The sequence below is a fragment of the Ammospiza nelsoni genome, chromosome 2 (assembly GCF_027579445.1).
Source record: "Ammospiza nelsoni isolate bAmmNel1 chromosome 2, bAmmNel1.pri, whole genome shotgun sequence".
In the NCBI taxonomy this organism is placed as follows: Eukaryota; Metazoa; Chordata; class Aves; order Passeriformes; family Passerellidae; genus Ammospiza; species Ammospiza nelsoni.
In genome coordinates this window covers 29,202,035-29,225,823 of record NC_080634.1, presented here as the reverse complement: position 1 = coordinate 29,225,823, position 23,789 = coordinate 29,202,035, and the positions used below count along the sequence as shown (strand labels likewise).

Here is a 23,789-nt window from a genome sequence, read left to right as displayed (position 1 = left end):
TATTTTAGAAATTGGTGAAGGGGCAGTAATTTTTTTTCTCCACAGATGCAGAAAGCGTTATATTTTGCCTAATGGGCTAAAGGTTCAAGCTGCAAACAGATCAGAAGAAAGAGGATTACCATTTTCAGTTAGCATGAGGCATGCTTTTGTTCCTTTCCCAGGTAATGCCCAGATCCTGCTCTGTAATTGTAAAATATATGGTTAGCAAAAAATACTAGATATAATGAAGGTTTAAGGATTGACAACAGTATATATGGTCTGAGCAGCCTACTTGGAAAACTAGTGCAGTAGTTAGTGTGCCTTCAAAATTATTCACAGGACTATAAAAGAGAGAGTTTCATTTGGGCAAAGTATTAAAATTGTACCATTCACATGTTCACACTTTCATTTCTTCTTAAAGAATACCTGTTTTTTAAAGAGGTAGCTAAGGCAGCTCTTAATACACAAAGTGCACTCTACCTAGTGTTCTTTCTATCCAAATGTCTGTTCTCACATTGCCTGCTCTGTCTTAGACACCTGGACAGACACTTGTTCATATGGTTTTGATGGATTCTAAATGTGACTAGATGTGAAGCATGCAGGCCCGAGCATTGGGGAAACAGGCAAGAATTTGTCTTGGTAGAAATTGCTGTGAAAAACTCCCAGAGCAGGAGATAAAGGACGGGTTCAGTCCTTCTTGCTGGCAAGTTGGATGGAATATTGGAGTAATTTATGAAATAATGCTTTCTGATAACTTCTGGACTTCAGGTGGTGTAATCTTGGCTGCTGATTACTCTCAGCTGGAGCTGAGGATCCTGGCTCACTTGTCTGGCGACTGCCGCCTCATTCAAGCCCTGAATGGCGGTACCGACGTCTTTAAGAGCATCGCAGCAGAATGGAAAATGATCGACCCCGAAGCTGTGGGGGACAGGACCAGGCAACAAGCAAAGCAGGTAATTTTAGGAAAAAAATTCAACAGTAGCTTTCTGGGCAGGAAGGTTCAGTGTTCCACACATTGTAGATGTTTTTCTGTTTGAGTTTGGCCATGATTGTTCAGCAGTTGCTTTGTCCGTCCTCCCACTCTCAGTACATTGTAAGTGGAGCTGTCGGGGTTTTTTTGGGGGATGAGGGTGGAGAAAAGCAGCATGAATGGCTTGGACTCAGAAGGGGTCTCTCTTCTTGAATACTTGCCCTTGTTTTCATACCCTTGCCTTCCAGTGGATCACATTTTGTTTTGGCTCTGCTTTCTCTGCGTGGCTGACCAAACGCTTGTTGATTCTTCACCCTTTCCTCTGGCAGATCTGCTATGGAATCATCTATGGAATAGGAGCAAAATCTTTAGGAGAGCAGATGGGGATTGATGAAAATGAAGCTGCCAGTTATATTGAATCCTTCAAATCAAGATACACAGGTTTGGATATGGCTGTTTGGAAGCTGGGTGGTGGTAGTTGTTGTTTTTAATCCCTTCTCTCCATGGCCCTTCAAATCCTAAATTTGTCTCAACCTACTGCTCGTATCTCTTGAAAATGCTTTTTATTTTGAAAATGTCCAGTCATGAATGCAGCAGTTTGATACTCTGTAATATTTTACTCTCTCTGGTTTTATTTACCTTTAGGACTTTGTTCTTTACTTATTACAATAATTTTTTTTTGTTATTTTAATTAATTAATAAGCCCTGAGGAGTCATTTTAAAGCTCTTTGGTTTCTGAATGAGAAATATGTTTTTCCTTATTAAAACACACAGCTTCGAATGATATGCTGTGAAAACTTTAGAACCATGCTTCTTATAATTTTTAAATATAACCATTTCTTTCTTCTGCTTTTGTCTTCTGCTTTCATGGAGTTTAAACTATTTTACATATTACCCTTTAATTTTTATCCAGCTGTTCAGAGTAGCTCTCCTCTGTTTTGTAAAAAGACATGGTTGTTTTTCTAAGAAGCATGTTAATTTTTAGGAAAGATGTAGAGACAATAGAGCTGCAATCAGAAAAAGAATGGAGGGCAAATGGGACGAGAGGCAGCTAGCTCTAATCATAGGACTTGAAAATGAGCTGGAAAATTATTTTCTGAAGATTTAGAGTTTGTTTCTTTAGGAAACAGATGCGGAAAAATGGTTTTCTGTTTAGTCTCCATTAATTTCTGAATAGTATCCCCTTCATGACCATTAGGAATGACTTCCTGCTTCTTCTCTCTTGGTATGTGTGTGTGCTTACAAACTGCAGTGTACCTTATTTTTAAAGTTCACTTCTTGTGGGTTTTCACTTGCTAGGTGTTGCCAGGCTGACTGCTAAATGACATACCTAGTGAATTGACTTAGGCTGTCAGTCCTGATTTTGAATATTTCCTTTTACATTTTATATTTTGTAAACATGGAAACTGTCTCAAGTTAACTTTTCCCATTTTAGTACAGTTGTTACCTGAACTTGCAGTGCAAGTTCACTCTTCCCTGTCTCACCTTTCTTTGACCTAAGTTTCTTTTCAACACTCTAGGTGGATTTGCTTCTTCCCTTGCAAAGTGCAGGGGGGTGATTTTCTTTCATCCTAGAATCTGAAGGGACACAGCCTGAAGTCAGGCAGCCTGAGGCATCAAGGGCTCTGGCTTCTGCTTTCAGTTTACTCCCTCCCTACTACTTGTGTTTCCAGTGCTGGTCCAGGTTCTGACCTCTCCATTATCAACAATAATGTGTGACCCTGTGCCTGGGCACTGGGCAGGATGGACGTCCCACCTCCTTGTGCACTGCCAGATATCCTGACACTGTGCACTCTCTTCCACCTCAAAAGTCTGAACCGGTTTTGCAGCAGAGCTGAATGAGTGATGGTGTGCCTTTGTCCACTGATGGGGTCTGGGAAACTGAAAGGATTTCCCCTGTGCTGCTTTCAGTGAGAGGTCAGTACAGAGCATCAGCTGTGTGACAGAAAACTTTCCCTCTCCTTTCACAGGGGTTCAGAGGTTCCTGAGGGAGACGGTGCGGAGCTGCAGGAGGGACGGGTTTGTGCAGACCATCCTGGGGAGACGCCGCTACCTGCCAGCTATCAAAGACCCAAACCCCTACAGCAAAGCTCATGTATGTTGAATGCTGTGCCTTTCTTAAACTGTCTTTTAGTTTTTATTTTCAAAATGCCAGATTTCTTTGTATAGCCATGTCTGCAGTTTAACAAGGTTTGTGAGCCATCTTAGTCATGACCTTCCACTTCTTGCTTAACTCATTGTTCCCTCAGTCACTCTTTGAACAACAGAGCTTTTGTCATGGCCTGTTTGACGTCAGCCTTATGTGGCTGGGTGTGCAGCTGTCATCACTGTGCTCACCTCACTTCAGAACTCCCACGCTGGAGCTGCAGTGAGTAATTGATTGAAATTGATGGACATGGTTTTAAAAAGCCTCCACACAGGGGTACACTTAACTCTTCAGGCTGAGCTGCTCCAACTCAGCAGTCTTTGTATGTTACATGCTGTCACCACTTGAAGAAGAAAGGGCATTTAAGACCTATATTTTTGGGTATTTGTTCCTTTTCTTATTTTCCCTGAAAGGAAAATTGCTCTAACTTCTTAGATAAATATTTACTTAGTATACACCTTTGCACTACCATAATTTTTTTTCCCAGGTAATTTTGGACACTTCTGCCATAGATTTACTTCAGGAAGAGTAAATTGACTCCCTAGGAAGGTGTTTCTCTGGGGAGAAAGCATTATACTTCTCAGTAGGAAGCTATGGAATTAAAGACTAGAGTAGAAGAGGGAGGAAGTGGGGGAGTTTGTACTCCAAAGAGCTGACAGGGAAACAAGGAGGCTTTCAAAAAACTTTTGAAAATAATGGACAATTTTATCTGAAAAACACTTCAACAGGAAGCTTTCTAGATGCATCTTCTGTCCAGATTTGATTTAGTCTTTAAAATCATATTAAAGACCAGTTAATGAATTATCTTCACTTTCATTTCAGCATCCTTGTAGTTCTTTGCAGATATTTCAGCTCTAAACAAAGAAAGAAGAAACTTAATACAGTTTTCTTGTCTGACTTTCTGTCTCTGATTAGTAGAGAAGTTGCTTGTGTAAAAAAAAATTGTGGTCTGCTGTGTTTTTGCACAGCTGTAATGCTCTGGCAGTCAGGATTTAGGGTGGCAGACCACATTGTCAGTCCATGAAGTCCAGTTTCTTGCCTTTGGTTGTCCATCTCTTATGGCTTTGCAGATAGGCAGAAGTGTCTTGTGGTGCTTGCATTAACTGAGATTTTTCCTCTCCCCTTGAAACTCTTACCATGAGTATAGGCTTCTCCTTCTTGTGGATGGTGACTCTTGCAGGTTATCACTCTTGATATTCATTAATTTTAAATTGGTGGAATTTTGTCAGGTGCCTGTAGAAATTTTGTGTCTGAAGCTAGTCTATAATGTTTCTTTCTCTCAGGCAGATAGGACAAACTCTTTATTTGGAATTTTTACTCTGTGTATATTTGGCCATGTATTTATTATTTTTAATTAACTAGATGTGACATGTTGGATTTGATTTTTTGGGGGTGAGTTTTGAGAACAACTCTCTGTGTTCAGGCGGAGCGCCAGGCTGTGAATACAACTGTCCAGGGATCTGCTGCAGATATTGTCAAAACAGCCACAGTGAATATTCAGAGATGTCTGGAAGCCTTCTCCTCTCTGTTCAAGTCCCATGGACATCTGGAGAGCTCCTTCCAGAGGGATAAAACTGGTATGGTTGCCTCTTCTTTGCACACTGGAGCAAGATTTTCAGTGTCACTAATAATAATTTAAAAAAACCAAACAACAAAACAACAACAAAAGCAAACAAACAAGAAACGCCACCAAAACAAACAAAAAAACGTGAAAAAAATTAGTGTTTCTGGGCCTAGAGGTGGGAGAAGTTTTATTTCCTGACTGTGCTAAGTGTGTGTATAATGAGCAAAAAAGTCATCAGTAAGGAGGAAAAATGTCTGCTCAACAAACTGAAGCAAATGTGACCAGAACAGAGACTCTGGTTACCTCAGAGCAGGTCTTGCAAAGGTTGGCAGTGAGAGTTCATGTGTGATGTGGTCTGTGATGCCACCACAGAATTGTTCAGAAGGAGGAAGGAGGCGCTGAGCAGACACTCTGGCTTCAGAGGCAGTGAAAAAATTGAGTGGGATCACTTCTGGTTCCAAAAATACATATTTTTGTTAGAATTAAATTTGGAATTTGTTGGCTGGAATTTGATGTACGGAGACTTCCCAGTAGTATTATGTGAAGCACTTATCACCATAAGTTTTTTCAGCATTAGTTTTTTTCTGCAGGTAGCAAAGCTGTGCTGGGGTGCTCATTCCCAGAGGAATGCCACAAATACTTTTTTTAGCTTATTGTAGATGATGTTTTGTTCATCAGGTGTATTTTAGAAAGACTACTGAAGAGATGGAGAGCTGTATTTCTTTGATAGTTCTTATGCTTCAATTGAAACATGAAGCTGTCTTAATATGAAGAGTCTGATTTGGAAACTAAATAATTAATGGCCAAACATCTAAAAATGTGTCAGGGGGTTTATTTTGGAGAGACCAGGTTCAGAGGTCAGGTAGGAGTAGGAGACACGAGCTTGGCAGAGCTTCTCACCCCTCCTAGGAGCAGCAGAAGCTCCTGACCTTTGGCCAGTGTAACTGTAGGGAGGTGAGCAGATGCATTTGTGACAGTTTCCCCCTGCTCTGAGTGTTTCAAAAAATGGAAGGAATTATTTTTTCAGCAAATTAGAGATGCCATCAGAGGAGCATCCTGCATCATGTGGCTGCTTCAACATTGCTGCTTCAGTGTGAGGCTTGCGTGAGCAGCTGATGATGGCTTGAAACCCTCTTGTGAACTGAAGTCCTCCTGTTAGCTAACCTGAGAAATAAATAACTTTTGAGTCTCTGTGTGTGAGGTGGTGTTTGTTTATTTTAAAACACCAACAGCTTTTGCCATGGAAGGGTTTGTTTCATTTTTTTTTGTCAGGGAAGGCCCACCAGGATCTTTGTTTTGTCAGCTGCTTACTTGTTTATTCAATAACTGCTCTTTTCTTCCTTCCTCAGTTCTACTCAGGAGCTACAGTTTCAGAAACTGCATTTTGCAGGAGGCTCACTGCTTTCTTAAACTAGCCATTAAAATGGTTGTGGAAGAAAAGCAGAATCCCAATTCATTGCCAGAGAGAATGTTGTAAACCAGCTTCTGATTAAACTTTGCATGATTTTGTTTAAAATTTACTTTCAGAACAGATGGTTCAGGAGACACAACTGTCTCTTGCTTCTGTTCTGATTCATGTCTTTATAATGTAATGCTGAAATGTGTATATCTAAAATACTTTTCATTAACATATTTTCCCTCAATAGCTGTACAAATATTGATAGAATAGCCATGATTTGTGGTTCTGTCTGTAGGCTTGGGCTTTTTCATTTTCAAGGTGCTCACGTTCTTTTTCTCAGCATTAGGAATGTGCAAAGGTTTCTGATACAAGAAACACAGTTTTGTGTGACGGTGCCTAACAAACTCTGCTCTTCACCTGTGTAGGAAGGCATCTGAGGAGGAGGAACACAGGGATGCTACATCCCATCAGAGGAGGCTTCTTCATCCTCCAGCTGCACGATGAGCTCCTCTATGAAGTGGCAGAGGACGATGTCATCCAGGTACAGCCCTGCAGCTCCTCTTTCAGCTCTGCTGTGTTGCTGTATTTCTAACAAGCCTTCCTTCTAGGAGCCCACATTGTCTTCCCTGGATCCCCCCTCCATGGGTGCTGAAAGGGCTGTGAAAACAAGGTTCAGCTGGATGAAAAAAGCATGTTTGCATGCTTGATCCCTTGATTTTTGGATTCAAGCCATCCCCATGGCTGAAGTTCATTTTCATTTTGTGCTTTGTTGCTTGTAACAGCAGCTCATGCAACCTCTCTGTGAGGCTTGATGAGTGAAGTGGCTTAGTGTTGTTGACAGCTGTGGGGGGAAGTGTTTCCTCATCTAGAGGTATTTTTGCCTTCCTCTTAATGCTCTGGTGCCTAACTCAGAACATGCATTATAGCAGCTGTGGTTTGTGCAGGGAAAGGAGGATTTTAGTGCTCATTTCCTCATTCCCTACCTGCTTGTCCTCCTGGTAGGAGCACTGTGGTGCTGCTTGGCAGCAGGGTAGGTACCAGGAATGTGCTCTGTGGTTTTTAAGTGCCCTTAAAATGTCTCTGTGTGTGTGCTCCTCCCTGAGGGCACTCTTGGGCACAGGGGAGTCTCTGTGCCAGTTTCCAGGGGCAGGTGTGGGAGCTGGATGTTGGCACCTCAGTGTTTCCCAAGTCCTGAGCATGGACACAGGGAGGCTCCCAGGCTGTGCTTCCATACCTTGGGGTTCCTTTATTCCCCTTCTGCACAGGCACTTTGCTGATGGCAAAAGGTCATCTCCTGATGGGAAGCAGCAACTCCTGGTCTGACAGAGCTTTCAGCAGGGCTGAGTGGCCTGACCATGCATGTGTATATTAATAAATATGTGAAGGATATAAGTGAGTATATTTATTAATAATATCGATACGTTCATGTAAATAAAAACAAAAGGTTTGCTATTTTTGTCTTGAATCTCAGCTTGAGCTTTTTCTCATTTTGCCAACTTTGTTCAGACATCTGCTGCCTCAATCTAGGCAGGCTGTTTTTGAGACTGAAAGGCTCCTAATATTCTTCCTGTAGAAGACTGAAATCTCCTGAGTATAGGCTTTAACATCTTTAGATACTGACTCCAGTTTATCATGGTGTTCTCAGGAGAACTGGAGACAAGTGAATGGATTTGCTTATTATCTATTGTATTTTATTTATTTCATTAACTACCTCAACCTCAAGAGCAATTATTACCAGCTTTTCTAGCTCCCTTCAGATGTATTTCTCCATAGCTTTTTCTGGGCAGTTGCTTAAACCAGCAGGTTTTCCTGCCTGCCCTGCAGCACAGCTGCTGTACCTGGTTCTGGGTGCAACAGCCCAAATCAGACATTCTTTGCTGGTGCCATGTGCTGGACTTGTGACCATTTTCAGAGAATCTCCTGTATGGTTCATGTTTCTTTTGATCTGCTGGGCCCCAAACTTGATCAAAGCTGGAGTGGTTTGAATAGAGTGGAAAATTGATTTGTGTGTCATGTAAGCAACATTTTCTATGTTCCAGAATTTCATTTCCTTGTTTTCTCACAGCAGTGTGCCTTGCTTAGGCCCTGTTCAGTTTCTAATCTCTGATAACCCCATTTTTTCCTGCCCAGGCAGTTATTTTTCATCCTATTTTTGAGCAGTAGATTATTTCTGTCCTAATTCTCTACCCTGCTTCTTTCCACTCTGTACTTGTCTGTGCTGAATTACATCTTATTTCAAAGCACTTTTCTAGGTTATCAAGATTATTTTGAAATGCAGTATGTAGGGGCATAGGGGTTTGGAAGACAGATCTTCCCCTAGTTCTTCATGCTGATGTGAAGTCTTGTGCTCTGATCTCCTCAAATCCCCTCCTCCATTCCCCAGCAAAAACTATGGAGGAATTTCTGTGGTGGTGGGGCTACTTGTCAGCAAATTATGAAAACACATGGAAGGGTCAGACAGCTTGAATAGTTCCTCTGCTGCCAGGGTGAGTAATCACCATAACTTCAAAGCCTCTTTTCACTCTGCTGTGGAAAGGTTCATGGGATGGGTGTGGATTGAGAGATTCATTCAAATAAGCAATCCAGGACAGGCTGGATTCTGCACAGGGACCCAAAAAGGGGTACCTTTGTCCAGGACAGGTTTTTACAGTCAGGAGGAAAAAAATCCAGTCTCTTGTAATCCAAACTGCTGCAGAAAGAAATAATTTCTGGCCTCCTAACTGTGTGTTGAAATGAGTGTTTTCTTAGGAATACCTTTGGAGAGCAGAGAACAGTTACCTCATCTGTTTACTAGAGGGCAGGAGTTGCCTAAACTAAATAGTGAGGGGGAAGCTGGGCAGTATTTGTAGCACCCACATGGAATGTGACCTGCTTTCCCAGAGGTTTATAATTTGTGTTTCACAGAGTGCTTTTCAAGCTGGCACAACACGGACGAGCCACCGTTCTTTGCTTCTGGCAAATTTGTTTTGTGTCTTGCTTTCAGTAGCTTGAAGTTTTCAGAACAGACTCCATGAAACACTTCAGAGCTGTGCAGCTGAGTGAAAGATGAGACTCTTCAGGACTCTCAGGTGTTTAACAGAAAGTTAATCTTGGCCCCTTTTTTGAGTAATCCCAAACACTGCAGAACCAGTCACAGCTCTGTGCTGCATAAAATCTCACTGGCTTTATACAGTTTCTCCATTCATAAGCACTAATCAGGATTTGGTTGCATTCCCACTGGTGGTAAGTCAGTGCAAATAAATGCAGGATAGGATTCTAGGTGCTTGTCTGCCCCAGCTATTGACAGAAACCCAGAGCACTGAGGCTGTGTCTGTGTCTGATGCCTGATGTTTTCTTCCAGGTTGCTCAGATCGTGAAACATGAGATGGAAAACGCCATCAAACTCTCAGTGAAGCTGAATGTTAAAGTGAAGATTGGCCCCAGCTGGGGAGACCTGCAGGAGCTGGAGCTGTGACAGTGCTGTGTGCCTGTGCCATGGGGCTGTGACAGTGACAGTGCTGTGTGCCTGTGCCATGGGGCTGTGACAGTGCTGTGTGCCTGTGCCACGCGGCTGTGACAGTGCTGTGTGCCTGTGCCACGCAGCTGTGACAGTGCTGTGTGCCTGTGCCATGGGGCTGTGACAGTGACAGTGCTGTGTGCCTGTGCCATGGGGCTGTGACAGTGCTGTGTGCCTGTGCCGTGGGGCTGTGACAGTGACAGTGCTGTGTGCCTGTGCCTTGGGGCTGTGACAGTGACAGTGCTGTGTGCCTGTGCCATGGGGCTGTGACAGTGCTGTGTGCCTGTGCCATGGGGCTGTGACAGTGACAGTGCTGTGTGCCTGTGCCATGGGGCTGTGACAGTGCTGTGTGCCTGTGCCGTGGGGCTGTGACAGTGACAGTGCTGTGTGCCTGTGCCATGGGGCTGTGACAGTGACAGTGCTGTGTGCCTGTGCCATGGGGCTGTGACAGTGCTGTGTGCCTGTGCCACGCAGCTGTGACAGTGACAGTGCTGTGTGCCTGTGCCATGGGGCTGTGACAGTGCTGTGTGCCTGTGCCGTGGGGCTGTGACAGTGACAGTGCTGTGTGCCTGTGCCATGGGGCTGTGACAGTGCTGTGTGCCTGTGCCATGGGGCTGTGACAGTGACAGTGCTGTGTGCCTGTGCCATGGGGCTGTGACAGTGCTGTGTGCCTGTGCCACGCAGCTGTGACAGTGCTGTGTGCCTGTGCCGTGGGGCTGTGACAGTGACAGTGCTGTGTGCCTGTGCCATGGGGCTGTGACAGTGACAGTGCTGTGTGCCTGTGCCATGGGGCTGTGACAGTGCTGTGTGCCTGTGCCGTGGGGCTGTGACAGTGACAGTGCTGTGTGCCTGTGCCATGGGGCTGTGACAGTGCTGTGTGCCTGTGCCACGCAGCCAAGGGCAGGTGCAGGCACTGGGCAGGTGCAGCCTGGGGTCACTGCGGGCGGTGTGATCCCCTGGGCTGTGCCCCTGCTGGCAGGGCACCCAGCTGCCTTCTGAAACCTGGGGGGGGAGCTGGCCTGAACTCACCATGCCAAACCATCCAGAGCTGTCAGAGCACTGAAGCATGTTTAAACTGTGAAATTATTAATTGTTAAAAGAAGGATATTTAAATGAATTCTGTCAAGGGTGCTTGATTTTGTATAAACCCCCAAAGCCTAATGAATTTATTACATATGAAATGAGCTGGATTACCTTATTAAAACAAGGTGCAAACATAATTTGGCAGTGCCTGTGTATAATTGTCTAGGGCAAAAGGAGTCATTGTGATTGCACTTGATGTAGAATTTTGCAGGCCTTTGCCAGGATTATCTTGTACTGGATTCTGCTGATGACACTCATGTGCTGAAGTGGCTTTACAGTTGGCTGGATTTCTCACTGAGCAGCTGTGCAGCCTTCACAGTGAATGGCACCTGTGCTTGGTTGACCTCTGACTTTTAAGGAAGCATTTTGGTGACTGACTGCTGTAATTCATCCTACTGCTACCTTGCAAAGTGGCCTCAAGAGGAATATTGTTTGGGATCTCTTAGACTTAATACAAAGTCACCAGCAGAAACATTTTAAAGAATGAAGCTCTACAAATTGGTTAAAAACTTCATGGCTATGTATATTTTTCTGAAGAAGAAAACGATCTCAGTCTGGCCAGCTGACATGGCAGCCTTGCTGGTGCTTGAGGTCTGGTGTGTTTGAGGGGAGTTGTTACACGGTGGTGGTGACTGTGGCTCTTCCTTCAGAGACCATTCTCCTCAGGAAGCCTCACATCTGCCTGTTGGCAGCCCCCCTAAAACCTGCTCAGATTTCCCCTACTCTGCCTCAGTGTCTTTGGCTCTGACCCTGTGATGAGGCAGAAAGGTTTCCTGGGACTTTGGCCTTGTCAAGCTGAGCTGGGATCAGATCCTTCAAAAGAAGGGGCAAGGAAGGAGCTTGCAGGGAATTAATCTGCCACTATTTGGCATCACTCTCCTCACTAATACCTTCTGGTCTGGCTAAATCTCACATCACAAGTTTTCATTTCCCTTCCAGACAGCTGTGATGGTTACACAAGTTCAGCTGCTTTTGTTAACTTCACACAATGCCTGACCTTGAATTCTGTAATTTTCATCGTCTAGCCCTTGTATCTCACAAGAAAGGGAGGACAAGTGCCTCCCCTCATCTTCCTTATGCCTCTAATTATTGTATCCTGTCTTTTTCTGTGGTTCCTCCCTAATGCAATCAATCTCCATCTTTCCATTCTTGCCTCCTGTGAGAAGTTTTCAAGCCCCTAATTATCCTTTCATTTCTGAACTTCTGCTGGGTCCTTTTTAAGCCGTGTACTTTTGAAGTTGCTGTTTCAGCCTGATCTGAGAGGATGCACGCTTGGCTTTGAGCAGCCGGAGAGGGGCTCGGCATCGTTAACTTCAAAGGGCGCTTTGGCAGGGCCCTTATCCCGGCATCACCGAGGGCTGGAGAGCACAGGGAGAGCTCAGAGGTGTTCATGGAGCCTCCTCCTCACAAAGGCTGCTTCCCGGGCTCTGATCCACCACCTCCTGCCTCTTGTGCAGCAAAGCAGACACTGAGCCAGAGCCCCAGGTGAGGCTGCCTTGGCCTTCTTTCCTGTTCTCTATTCCAGCTTACATTGAGATTTTTTTGTTTTCTTCCTGCCTGCTCTATGCCATGGCTTTCTACACCTGTCACCTGATGGCTGAGCTCTTTATCCACAGCATTGTCTTTTTTCTTACTGTATTAAAGCTTTTGTTACTAACAGATCCCAGCCTCGGCCCCCTGGTGCCTGACCATTTGTGTGCTCTGCCTGTGAAGATGCTGCCTTGAGCTCATTATCAATTCTCATGGCCTAAAGATTTCCTGTCCTGGGTGTCCTGCAGTGACACACCTGTGCTGCGTTCCAGGCCTCGCTGGGGCTGCTGTCATTTGGGCTGCTTGTTCCTTGGCACATTACAGTATTTCCCTCCCACACGCTGCCTTCAGAGCTTCCCAAGGATGGATCTCACACGGATTTCTCAGCAAGCTCTCTAGAAGGGGGTGATGCTAATCAGTAAGGGGATTAACATGTACCCAAACTTATTTTGACTAACAAACTCGATGGGCTCATTTTAATTAAGCAGTAATTGGGAGCAAATGAGAAGATAAGAGGTAGCCACTGTGGCATTTGAGTTGTGTTACAGGGACTGGCTCTTGAGTTGTTTTCTGATTGCTGCTATTTGCATTCCTCAATTCTGATTAGACTTTAACTCTTAGCGAGACTGAGCAGTGGAAGCAGAAGAGGGCAAAGTCAGGTAAGCAGAGGCACTGTCCAGAACTGCAGAAAAGGGTTTATGTTGTTTTCTGAAGGTGGTAAGAAGGAGCCTGGCTGCTCACATTACTTATCTGGTTTTGTCTGTGGGCTCCTTTTCCTCCACCTCTGATTGGCTGAGGGCATTTTATTACTTCAGGACCTGATAACCAGGGTGCAGGTGAGTCTCAGTCTGTGTGTAGTCAGGATGGGATGCATCTGGTAGTGTTTGTTCCTCAGCTTGTTTGTGTGTTTCTCCCTTCACAGCCCATGCCAGCCTCCTGTCAGCTGGCACAGCCTGGCACAAGGACAGATGGATGCTGCAGGAGGGGTAAGAGTTCTGTTTGTTACAACTTGTTCACAGCCTTGTCCCTTGGTGCACACAGAATTCCTACTAGTGCCCTTGCCTGGCTGCTGCCCCAGCAGGGATGTGCCTGCCTGCCAAAAGAAATCCAGCTGGGATGCAGTCCTGGCAAACAGCTCTTGTCACTGGGAGTGCCTTGTGTTCCTGTGATGGGAACCTGCAGGACCCAGCTCCTCACAGGGACAGGTGGGTTCCCATCTGGTCTGGTGGCTTCCCATCTCCTTTCTGCTCAGAATGACTCAAATGTGCATTAATGGCTACTGGTCCGGGGCAGGACTCGCCCGGCCTTGGTAGCAGGAACTCACGCCTTTGATGTTTGCTGCAGCCTCTCAGTGCCTTTCCTCACATGCAGACCACAAGCTTGTCTTGCCTTGGTTTTCTGCTGCAGCTTTCCTTTTCTAAAACCCTGGATACTGGAAGTGGTGACAGGTGACACATAATGGCACTGGTAATCTGATCTGATTGGGTCCTTTTGGCTTTCCTCTGTGCTGCTTGCATTTGATGGAGAGAGCTGTACGTGGCTGAAAGAGGGAGAGGGGAGCTCAGCACCTGTGGCTGACACTTGGAGCTTCTCCCGGCACAGCAATTCCGAGGTGCTGCTGGAAGGAGCCCTTACACTGAACCCGTCCTGCCCTTCCCAGAGCTCACCCTGAGTGGGAGGGACAGGAAGGGCCCTGGTCCAGGCTGGTGACATTCCCTGCATGGCTGTCAGGAGCTCCTTGTGAGCTCCCTGCCATGGAGCATGGGAACATCAGCTGGGCAAGGGTTCTGTCCTGGCAGGAGCTGCTGGAGGAAGGGAGGTGGCCATCCCCACCCCAGCATCAACCACGACTGCAATTTTTGTATTCCTGAATGAGAAGTGAAAACTCCAACCAAAGGTTTTACACAAACCATGCACCTTTGAAACACTATAAAGAATGCAGAAGTTGGAAAAAAAGAGATTACACCAACTAGTATCAATTATTTTCTTTATTTTCTTTCCCTCTGTTTTTTTTTTTTTAATTTATTTTTTGGTTGTTAATGGGGGCTTGAGACAGCCTCACTTTCAGATGCCTTAGCTTTGTGATACTGATTTAGGATACCTGTGGAAACAGGACATGGTTAGCACAGGAGTGTGTGGCTCACTCCAGATCAGCCTTCATTCTGAGACAGGTAATGACTCGTCAACAAACCACACACATACTCAGCCCACATTTCCTTGACACTGAATCTGAATATTTGCTGCTATTTAAAAAAGTACAATGTTTGATTTGTTGATTTAATCACAAAACAAAACACATGAATGGAAACACTCATTTACGTGACTATTGCTTATACACCTAAGAGGAAGAGTTGGCTACGAAGGTCCACAGCAGTTCCTGCATGAGAGAGAGAGAGAGTGTGCTCCTACCAGAGCCTGCCAAGGCAGAGGAACATCCAAGACTGAAATATGCTGTGCTTGGACTCACCTTTGGGCTATGGGAAAAGGTGCATGGGGCTTTTTGAGGGGCAAAATTAACCAAAAGCTGTGGCTTTGCCTGTGCTGCAGCACACGCAGTTTGTACCTGAAGGAGGGCTGAGGCTGGATGCAGCTCTGAAGTGATTTCTATTGAAAAAGTAAAACCTTTCTATGCCCACCTGCATTATGCACGCACTGTGGTGTGAAAGGCATTCTGGAAAAGGAGTAGAAATTGTTTTAGAGAAGGATTTATGTGATAATTTTATACAATACATGTAGTAAATAGAGTATTTTTTGTTACACATTTTTGTAACAATCCTGGTGCTGTGGGGAATGACTAATTGATGTAGACAGTTGAACTGCAGAACTGTAAAAAAAACTTAAACCCCCTTCCCCCAGGTAATTACAGAAAACAAAACCTGATTCTCAAAATTTCAATTGTCATGTCTTTTAATTCAAGGTTTGCAACTGAGGTTAAAGCTCTAGGAATAGATTTAATTTTTTTATTAATAAATAAAGTAGCTTGTACTTCATTGAAGACTTGCCAACTCTGCAGACTTATAAATAATCTAATTTAATGCATTTTTTCTCTCTATCTACAGCACTAGACATAAGATTACAAACATCTGGTCAAACCCAAAGGTGTGTGTGCTGTTGGAAGTTCTGTGTAACTAGTTTTGGATCTGATTGTGACAGAGCTCCTGGAGAGAAGAATGTGAGAGAACAAAGTATCTAAATGAACAAACAGCATTTTAAACTGAACTAATACTTCCAGCCAGTCTGGCCTGGTGTAGCTGAGGATTGCGAGGCTGAAGAGACATCTAAGCTTGGGATTTTGCTTGAGGTGCTGCTGTCTGAGTGGGAAAGGTGAAAGCACAGAAAGATTTCAACATCCAGTGACAGCCAATGTCCTTGATTTTCCTCCAGCCAGTCCCAGTGCTGCAGTCAGATGCTGTTCTCCTCGCTGGGAATGCTGCAGCTCCTTTGTGCCTGTCACTGACAGCCTTGAGCAGCGTGCAGGGCAAGCCTGGCAAAAATCCCACACTCCCCCTCATTTCACAATAAATCACCCAGGCAAGAGTTTTCCTCCCTCATTGAACTTTTTAAGTGATGGGTTTTTTCCACATACATGGTAAATCTTGATAGAAAGCATTTAACAGTGTGCACTAACAAACTTATACAACATATACATTACATATATATATTATATATATAGAATGTTCTATATACAAACATATACAACTTTTTAGATCTCTACAGACTACAAGAAAATTGATCATTATAGTCACAAGTGGTGAACTTAACAGAAATTGTAATTGGTAACTGTCTGGAAATATGTAAAATATATAAGAGTGGAAAGCTGTGACCTGATGGAGAGTACTAAAGAAAAGTTGCTTAAAAGTTTAGCATTAAAAACTTTAAGTTTGAGGGCTGCTAAATTCTCATTTCTCTGCTGCATAAAAATGCAAATGGAAACCTACTGGCAGGTTTTTTTTTTTCACCCTGGTGTTAAAGACTGTTGGCAGCCAGAGACAGTTGGGCCTTGTGTAAAGACTTGTTGAGGACACTTTTCTCTCTGGGTGAGCTGCAGTGATCAGCAGTCAGAAGTTGCTCTTAAATTTTCTTCAGGGATCCCATGATTCCAATCAGCCTCTGGAGCTGCTTCTGAGTGCCACACAGCAGGGCAGAATGGAAAATAAGCTGGCTGCTGGACATTTTGAATGCTGCCCTAAATGATTTTGTTGCCCAGAGACAGTGGGTTTGGATTCCAGGCCGGAGCAGAGCCCCAGTGAACACAGGTTTGGACTGAAGACCAAATTGCCACAATGCCCTCCTTTATTCATTCTCAAGCCTGCTTAGAGCAGTGCTTCCTCACAGGCACAAGTGGTTACTTCTGTGACCCAGCCCCTGGAAGGAATTCCCCAACCCAGTTCCTACTGGCATCAGATTGGCAAATTTGGCTTTTCCTTACACACAGAGAAATCCTCCTGGGTCATGGACAACTCCAATTCCTGAGCTCTCAGCACAAGCCCAGGCATTGCTCAGGCTTTGTCCTTTTTCCCTGCAAGTTTCTACAGTTCTGACCACATAGAGCAGTTTCCCCTGTGCCAGGGAAACTTGTGGAGTCTCATTCCCAGCTGAGCTGGACCTGTCAGGGCCATCATTTTGGTTTCAGCTACAGCAAAATGTAAAAATCCTGTAAATCATGAAATTCTGTTCTGCTGCAATGGGAATTTAAAACTTAACACCTCAAATCTCTCCCAACCCTTTAACTTGTGCAGTGGGCCAGTTGTGAGGCCAGACTTGTGGATGGTACAGCTTCCTGGGCTGTATTTTATTGTAGGCAAAGGAAGAAGAAGGAAAAGATGTCTTTGAGAGGGATCATCTGGACACTGTGATGATACAAACACCAGTGAAATTAAGGTCTAGGTGGGAGTGGGATGGTGCCTGTCTCCATCAGTGTCCATCAGGATTCCTTTAAGAGACAGATGTTACATTTCTTCAAAAGAAACATTTTAAAGGATGTTTTTCCAGCTTTTCCTCACTTTCTTTTTGCTAATTTGAAATTATGTCCAGACACATGAGAACAAGCCTTCAGTGCCTTGTTTCCAAGCCAATCTTGGAAACATTTCTAACCTAAGAGTTGACCAGTGTGGCAGTGAGTCTTGTAGGACAGGGTGGAGCACTCCACCAGGATAGGCAATAAATCCAGCTTACTGTTCTCCTCTGTGGCTGCAGTTTCCTGCAGCATTCACTGCAAAAACCCAACAAGCCACTCTGGAGCAGAAGCAAATTACTTTTAGCAGTGTGAGCAGAGTACAAATTGCCACTCACCCACGGTGTCACTCTATATCTGTGTTCCATATATATGTTGGCAATGGTTTTCCATGCTCCTCCCTGGCCCACTGTGTAGGGTTCCTGCTCTAATCTCTCTTTCTGTCACAGGTTTTGGGGGGTTTCTGTGCAGGCCTCCTCTCATAATTTCAGCTGAGCACTTAGGCTGCTCTGCAAGCTGCTAAGCAGCCTCTGAGCAGTGTTTGATGGGACTCTGGGTTCCCATCTTGCCTTTCCAAACTTGAAGAAATGCTTTCCAAAGCTGGTTTTCTATTCCTGTTACTGGGAAATAAGGCAACCAAGTGATACAGACTCCACGGGGATGAAAAGTGCCACAGGCCCCCTTCAAGGACAACAGATGAATCTAGAGCACATTTTAAAGAATATAGATTAGGATGATGTTTCAGGTGCTCTGCATTGCAAATAAACCATCTATGCACATTTCTTAATGATCATTTTAGATAGTGCCTGTCCAGCTACCTGCAAAATCATTAGATTTTGGGGATAGGATTTTAAATTTATTTATTTTTCTGGTAGGAGTTAAAGAGCACTGCCTCAAGCAAGGCTTTTCAAGGGTAATAAATAGCAGATAAGAAAATGCAGCTCAACTCTTTTTTATGTGGAGACCAGTAGCAAACATGCTTGAAATGTCCTGGCTTTTCATAATGTAACTTTTAAAAAATAAAGATTTTTGTCATTTAGGTGTTTTTTCTTTTTTTTTTTCTTTTTTTTTTTTTTTTTTTTTTTTTTGCTCAGAATAGAAATAAATCCCATTTTTCTTCGGTCACAACATGCTTCCTTTTTCTCTTTTTTTTTTTAAGTTGGCAATTAGTCATGCAAAGTTTTATAAGTGCATTAACATTCGAGTTTGTACAGAATATTTTTAACCAGACGCACTCCCCACAGTTCATACCTAAAGCTCCTGAAAAACTACATGCCACAGTGATGGTTGAGTTCCTTTTGGGAAAAAATTGGCCCCCCAAGAGTCAGCTTTTGGAAAGACCCTCATGATTCCAGCTTCCATCCCACGGTCTGTAAATTTCTCCTTGACGTCCACTGTGATGATCCAATAACAGTAACAGGAAAACATCTTCTAGGAGAAAAAACTGTCTCTGGCCAGTGACTGGGAATAAAGGCTGCTTCCCTGAACAGTGTTCTTAATAAAGCCACAAGCAGCTTCTTTGAAAGTCTAAAACTGGTACCACTTTTTGTCCTTGTATTTGAGCATCACCTACAGAGATGGGGAGAAAACCAAACAAATGGCAATCAAACACCACCCTGCATGTGAGAGACCACACATGACCCAGGCCCATTAACTGTCAAACTTCAGAATTAATAAATGCAGAACAATGCAATACTTCACTAACAATGTCAGCAGGTCTTGGGTCCACTGAGATCTCATATTTAATTTCATAGTTAGTACATTTAAAAAGCGTTACCTGCTATTGCTGGTTTTAGAAGATTTTCCCTGAGGAACTTTAACTACTTTTCTTCTTCAAAAATTAAAGGAACTTGCTTTCTATAGGAATAAAAAGACACTTCTCTATGGAGCATAGTAGATATGCCCTGACTATATAAACTTCTTGCAATTCAGGGCACATTCTTTCTGCCTCACACTAACAAAAGCCAATAAAAATGTAAAGGTCTTGTCTGGAGATGTGATGCACATGAAATGAATAACGTGCATTTTGGGAAGTATGCTTTGATGTTGTTTTATCTTCAAGAAAAATCATTTTAGTTTTCCCAGTCTTAACAGCGTGGGATGGAAAAGCTTTCCATTTCCAGCTCCAAGCACAGAAGCTATTCCCATTCCTGGCAAGGCCTATTCTACATAACAGTACCACAGGGCTGTACTAGTAATGTTCTCCTTTTCCCAGTAAGATCTGTAAAGGTTCCTCTGCACTCATCCACCTACCTCCTTTCTGCCCTACTGCATGGATGTGCTGCATTAAGTGGCTTAAAAAAACAAACCATAACGAATTAGTGAGAAAGGCAAGATGAGAAGTGCCATGTTCTAAATTCAGAGGCTAACAATGGATGCTCATTTCTGGAAACGTGAAAGGAAGGGCTGTGTTTATTTTTGGCACTCTGATAGTTTGGGAGCAGGAACAATGCCATGCTGACATGAGCACACCGTGACTGGGTGAAGGGAGAGAAGGGCACTTGGCTTTCCCAAATGGAAGCACACCGGATTGGCAGTTCCCATCGCAGGGTGTGGGTGCCAGGGCTCCTACCTCGTGTGCATGTTTGGAAAAGGCCTCTGCGCTGGCCATCATGCTGGCAGTCCTTTCATCCAGCTCGCCCAGCTTCTGCCCCCTCTCGTCCAGGGCGATGCGCGCCCGGGTCAGGTCCCCGATGACCCCGCCCGCCGCTCCTCGCACGCCCTCGATCCCGCCCGAGCCGGGGATGTGCTGGGCCAGGCTGCGGGAGGCTTTTCCTGCTGTGGCCTCGCCGACTGCACAGGAGAAACGGACAGACAGAGAGACAGGGATGAGCGCCTGGCCTGGCTCTGTCAGTGCTGCCCAGTCTCCAGCTGCCTCCTTGCAGCAGTGGCGCCATTCCAGGGGCGGGTAGCACATCTGGAAGGTTTTGCTCTGCCGCCACCACATCTGCAGGGCAGTCGTGTGCCCCACACTCAGCTGATCAAAAGAAGCTGCCAAGGTGAAGGAGTTATGGAATGGCAGACAAGAACCCTCCCCTTCCTCCACCAGGTCAGCTTTCTCTTTTCATCAGTCATCTAAATCATGTGCACTGCTCCATTCCTAGATGACAAGGGCAGGAGATCTCAAGAATAAATTTCTGCCCAAAAAACCCCAAGCAATAAATTACTCACAAAGCTCCTCTCTGTCAAAAGCTTGTCCGCTTCCTCCAAAAAGTCCTTTGAGGAAGCCTCTGTTTTGGGCTTCTGGTGTTTCCACAGGAGTAAACAAATCCCCAAGCATGTCCTAGTAAAGCCAGAAAAACGTCCATGTAAAAGGTTAGTGGGGTGAAAGTGATTCTAGGTGTTTTCTTGCTTTTCATTAACAAGCCACATGCACTGGACCTTATCAACTAGTTTTAAAAGAGTCTGTTGTGTGACCAGTATGCTGCAGGTGATATTTGTGTATTCTGACAAATGCTTGGGCAAACTAGACTCACTCATGCTTTCAAAGGGACTTGGTTTGTCACTGCTCAGCCCCATGTTTGTTACCAGAGAATAAAACCTGCAGCTAATACGAATAAAAATACCAGTGATAAGGTCGCATTTTGCTTAGAAACAGCAGAGGTGACACTATAATTGAATAAACAATTTGCTGTGTATTATCTATTTTGCTTTAGTGATTGCCCAGCCAGGCTGGGCAGTCACTCTGCTTTCCTTTTATAGCACACCTGAGTTCAACGCTTGCCAGCAATTCAGAGTTTGGTGGTTTGTAGTTTAGTTGGTTTTTTCCTTTCTAAACAAAATTCATTACCTTCCTACAACCTTCCCCCACCCCATTAGTGTGCCATCAGCATTGCTAAATAAGCACATCTGCTGAAGGCACTGCTCTGGTGCCACATCTTGGAACAGTCACTCCCAACAAATGTCAGGCTCAGATTTATTTGCAGCAGTATTAGGAAAAGCAGGCTCTCTGGAAAACTGATGGGAAAAGTGTGCAGCGCCATTAGTGTTTGAAACCAGGGGGCTGTGTGTGCTGAGAACAGTTTCTGCCCTGTTGCTCAGCTCTGTGTTTGCTCAGCCAAGCCTCAGCAGGCAGACCCAGCTGCTGTGCTGCACACAGCAGGCAGATCCTGGGGGCGAGGGCAGCGCTGTGACTCACAGCCACTGCTGCTCTGCACTGTCACCTGCTCTGGGGAGAAAAATTACTGCAGCCCTTGGAGCCCAAGTGGAGCTCTCATGCAGCCCAGCTTTGTTTTCCCAAGTAACAGGTGACACTGGGTCATCTGCTTTCTGTACACACATAATGACCATGCAAACCTTTTTTGCCTAAAAGCCAAGATAAAAGCAGCCATAGTCCAGCAGTACAGAGAAGCAAGGGCTGTATTTCCCTTTTCTTGGTAGTTACAGGGTGCTGTTAAGGCTGGTAAAAAACCCAATTTAGCTTGTAACAGCCTCTTGTTGGTCCACAGTCTAAGATGCATCGGTCAAACCTTTAGATTATTTTAAAATTGGCTCCTTGCAAAATAATCTCCTCTCTGGTGCACAAAAGCTGGTGTGCAATGCCTGCTCCTCAAAGTGCCTTTTCAGACTTGAGACAGACAGTGCTATGATGTGAGTTGAGCAGCTCAGCACATGTTATTCCTTAGGGCATAATGAGTGCTGGCAGGACCATTTCTTTTATACTTCCATTCTGGTTCACTGCTAATTATATAACCCAGAACTTATTCCCCCTCTTTTTTTTTTTTTTTTCCTTTTATTGCTCATGTTTCTCCCTGTTACCTCTCACAATTCCCTTCTCCTCAGTAAGTGACATTTTTATTTGCATTTTCATTGTAAAACAACCAAACCAAAGCAGCCCATCTCTGACATTGTAAAGACTTTTTGCACAGGTGCAGGTCAGAGTGCATGAAAAAGCCCAAGGAACAACAGAGCTGCTGACCTCTCCCTGTCGCTTTGGCATCATTCACTCAGGGCAAGTGGAGAGGAACAGATCTGTCCTGCCCCTGCAGCACTGTGCTTATCAGGGCCAGTTTGGCCCTGAGGAATGAGGGCACTGTCCCTGCCACACAGGGGCACAGGGTGAGGTGTGAGCCCTACCTGCAGGTTGTCACACATCTCCTGGCTGTAGGTCAGGCGCTGGATCTCTGTGGGAGAGCTCAGGTACAAAGCCTGCCCCTCGTTAGTGAAACAGAAGGTCCGTGCTATCCTCATGTCTGTCACAGGCAAATAGTTCATGTCCAGCAGCGGGCGGAGGCTGGGCAAGCTGAGGAGAAGCACATTCCCAGGTTAGCATGGAACACCTGCTCTGTGCCTGCATTTTCAACCAACACTTCACTTTATGCTCTTCATAACTGCAATATTTAAAGTACAGCTCTAAGCTGAAAAATCCTGCCATAAAAATGCTGCATTCCCATCGGATTTTGTTTGCTTGCATGGAGGGGTTTCAGCTGCCTTGCCTCCATGGCCCTAAGGCTTCTGCTTCTGTCTGGACATGGGATGTGCATGTGGCACAGTATGGCTTGTGCCACATGGCCGGGTCGTTTGCAGGGCAAGGCCTGCAGGGACATCTGTAGGAAAGGGCCTGGCAGGGCCCTGCTCCCACCCTGTGGACAGAGGCTCCAGCATCACCTTTGCTGTCCTCCAGCTTCCCATGGTTTCTGAGCAGTATTTTTTCCAAATTTAAATGGCCTGGCCAGGGAAACAGGGAGCAGCAAGGTGAAGGTACAACCACAGGGCTACTGCACAGTGAGCTCCTGGGAGGAAGGGACAAGGAAGGGGAACCAAGTGCTCTGAACAGAAAAGCTACAGAAGTGCCAAGAATGGGACCTGGTACTTCACAAAGGATAAACAGAACCCTTTCTGTGGCTGAGTTTTATACTTCTCTATACCTGACCCACCATAACTGGGCAAAATTATAAGGGCTTTCTTTTATTACAGTTAAAAATCACCAGCCACCAACTGTCACAGGTAGGGGACTACTGGAAAACATCAGGAGCTTGCTTTACTGTGTACTTGCCTGCTTTAACTCCCCAGGCGGAGACAGCCCAAGGTATGGCTGCATCAAGGCAGGGAATTAAACACACCCACCAGGGAGTTAATGCAGAGCACCAGGCACTCTGGAGCAAACACAAGTGGAATATGACAGCACTGTGCCACCTCTTTGCTTAGTTTTGCCACAAGATTAGTTAGATAAGTACCTCAGTGTCATGATGTGCCCATTAGCACAAAAGCACGCCAGACAGACGCTGTTACAGAGGGTGACCACATCTGCTCGCAATAAAAAGGACGTTTCGGTGATGTTGTGGACATAAAGACATGTTTGGGAAGGCAATGAGAAGACTTTGGCTTGTTTTTCTGAACAAATGACTGCAAATTGATGATCACCCATATCCTGGGAGGAGGAAGGGGAATGCATGACAAGTTTCCTTTTCCTTGTTTTGTCACCGTCATCAGCACTGTGTGGGTCCCTCCATACTTCATAGGGCTGGTGTGTCAGTGTCCCCATGCAGTCCAAGCACGCGAAGGTCAGCACGGCTCCCTTCAGCGTCAGCACGGTGCCTGCAGAACAGAACTCCCTGAATTTCCTCTCACTGGCACTGCCACCACAGCCAGGCTGCCTGTCAGCACAGCACAGCTGACACCAGCTTTGGTAAACACAGCACACACATTAATCCAGCCAAGGTGACAAG

The 23,789-nt window shown here is 45.0% G+C and overlaps 2 protein-coding genes across 4 annotated transcripts in view; one reads left to right on the top strand and one right to left on the bottom strand.

The window, feature by feature from the left end:
• The window catches only part of POLQ (DNA polymerase theta), a 48,875-nt gene extending 39,320 nt beyond the window's left edge, over window positions 1-9,555 (top strand). Inside the window, exons 23-29 of the mRNA XM_059493923.1 lie at window positions 46-161; window positions 748-932; window positions 1,279-1,390; window positions 2,920-3,044; window positions 4,519-4,672; window positions 6,484-6,599; window positions 9,399-9,555. Of these exons, the coding sequence (XP_059349906.1) occupies window positions 46-161; window positions 748-932; window positions 1,279-1,390; window positions 2,920-3,044; window positions 4,519-4,672; window positions 6,484-6,599; window positions 9,399-9,512 (922 nt within the window). The 3' untranslated portion in view covers window positions 9,513-9,555. The remainder of the gene's footprint in view (window positions 1-45; window positions 162-747; window positions 933-1,278; window positions 1,391-2,919; window positions 3,045-4,518; window positions 4,673-6,483; window positions 6,600-9,398) is intronic.
• A 4,591-nt stretch (window positions 9,556-14,146) lies between these two features.
• STXBP5L (syntaxin binding protein 5L) overlaps window positions 14,147-23,789 on the bottom strand; it is a 184,546-nt gene continuing 174,903 nt past the window's right edge. For all 3 annotated transcript variants that reach the window (XM_059493339.1, XM_059493340.1, XM_059493341.1), the window contains 5 exons: window positions 23,298-23,658; window positions 22,198-22,363; window positions 20,293-20,404; window positions 19,694-19,914; window positions 14,147-18,690 (listed from right to left, as the gene is read on the bottom strand). In XM_059493339.1, coding sequence (XP_059349322.1) covers window positions 18,649-18,690; window positions 19,694-19,914; window positions 20,293-20,404; window positions 22,198-22,363; window positions 23,298-23,658 — 902 coding nt within the window. In that variant the 3' untranslated portion in view covers window positions 14,147-18,648. The remainder of the gene's footprint in view (window positions 18,691-19,693; window positions 19,915-20,292; window positions 20,405-22,197; window positions 22,364-23,297; window positions 23,659-23,789) is intronic.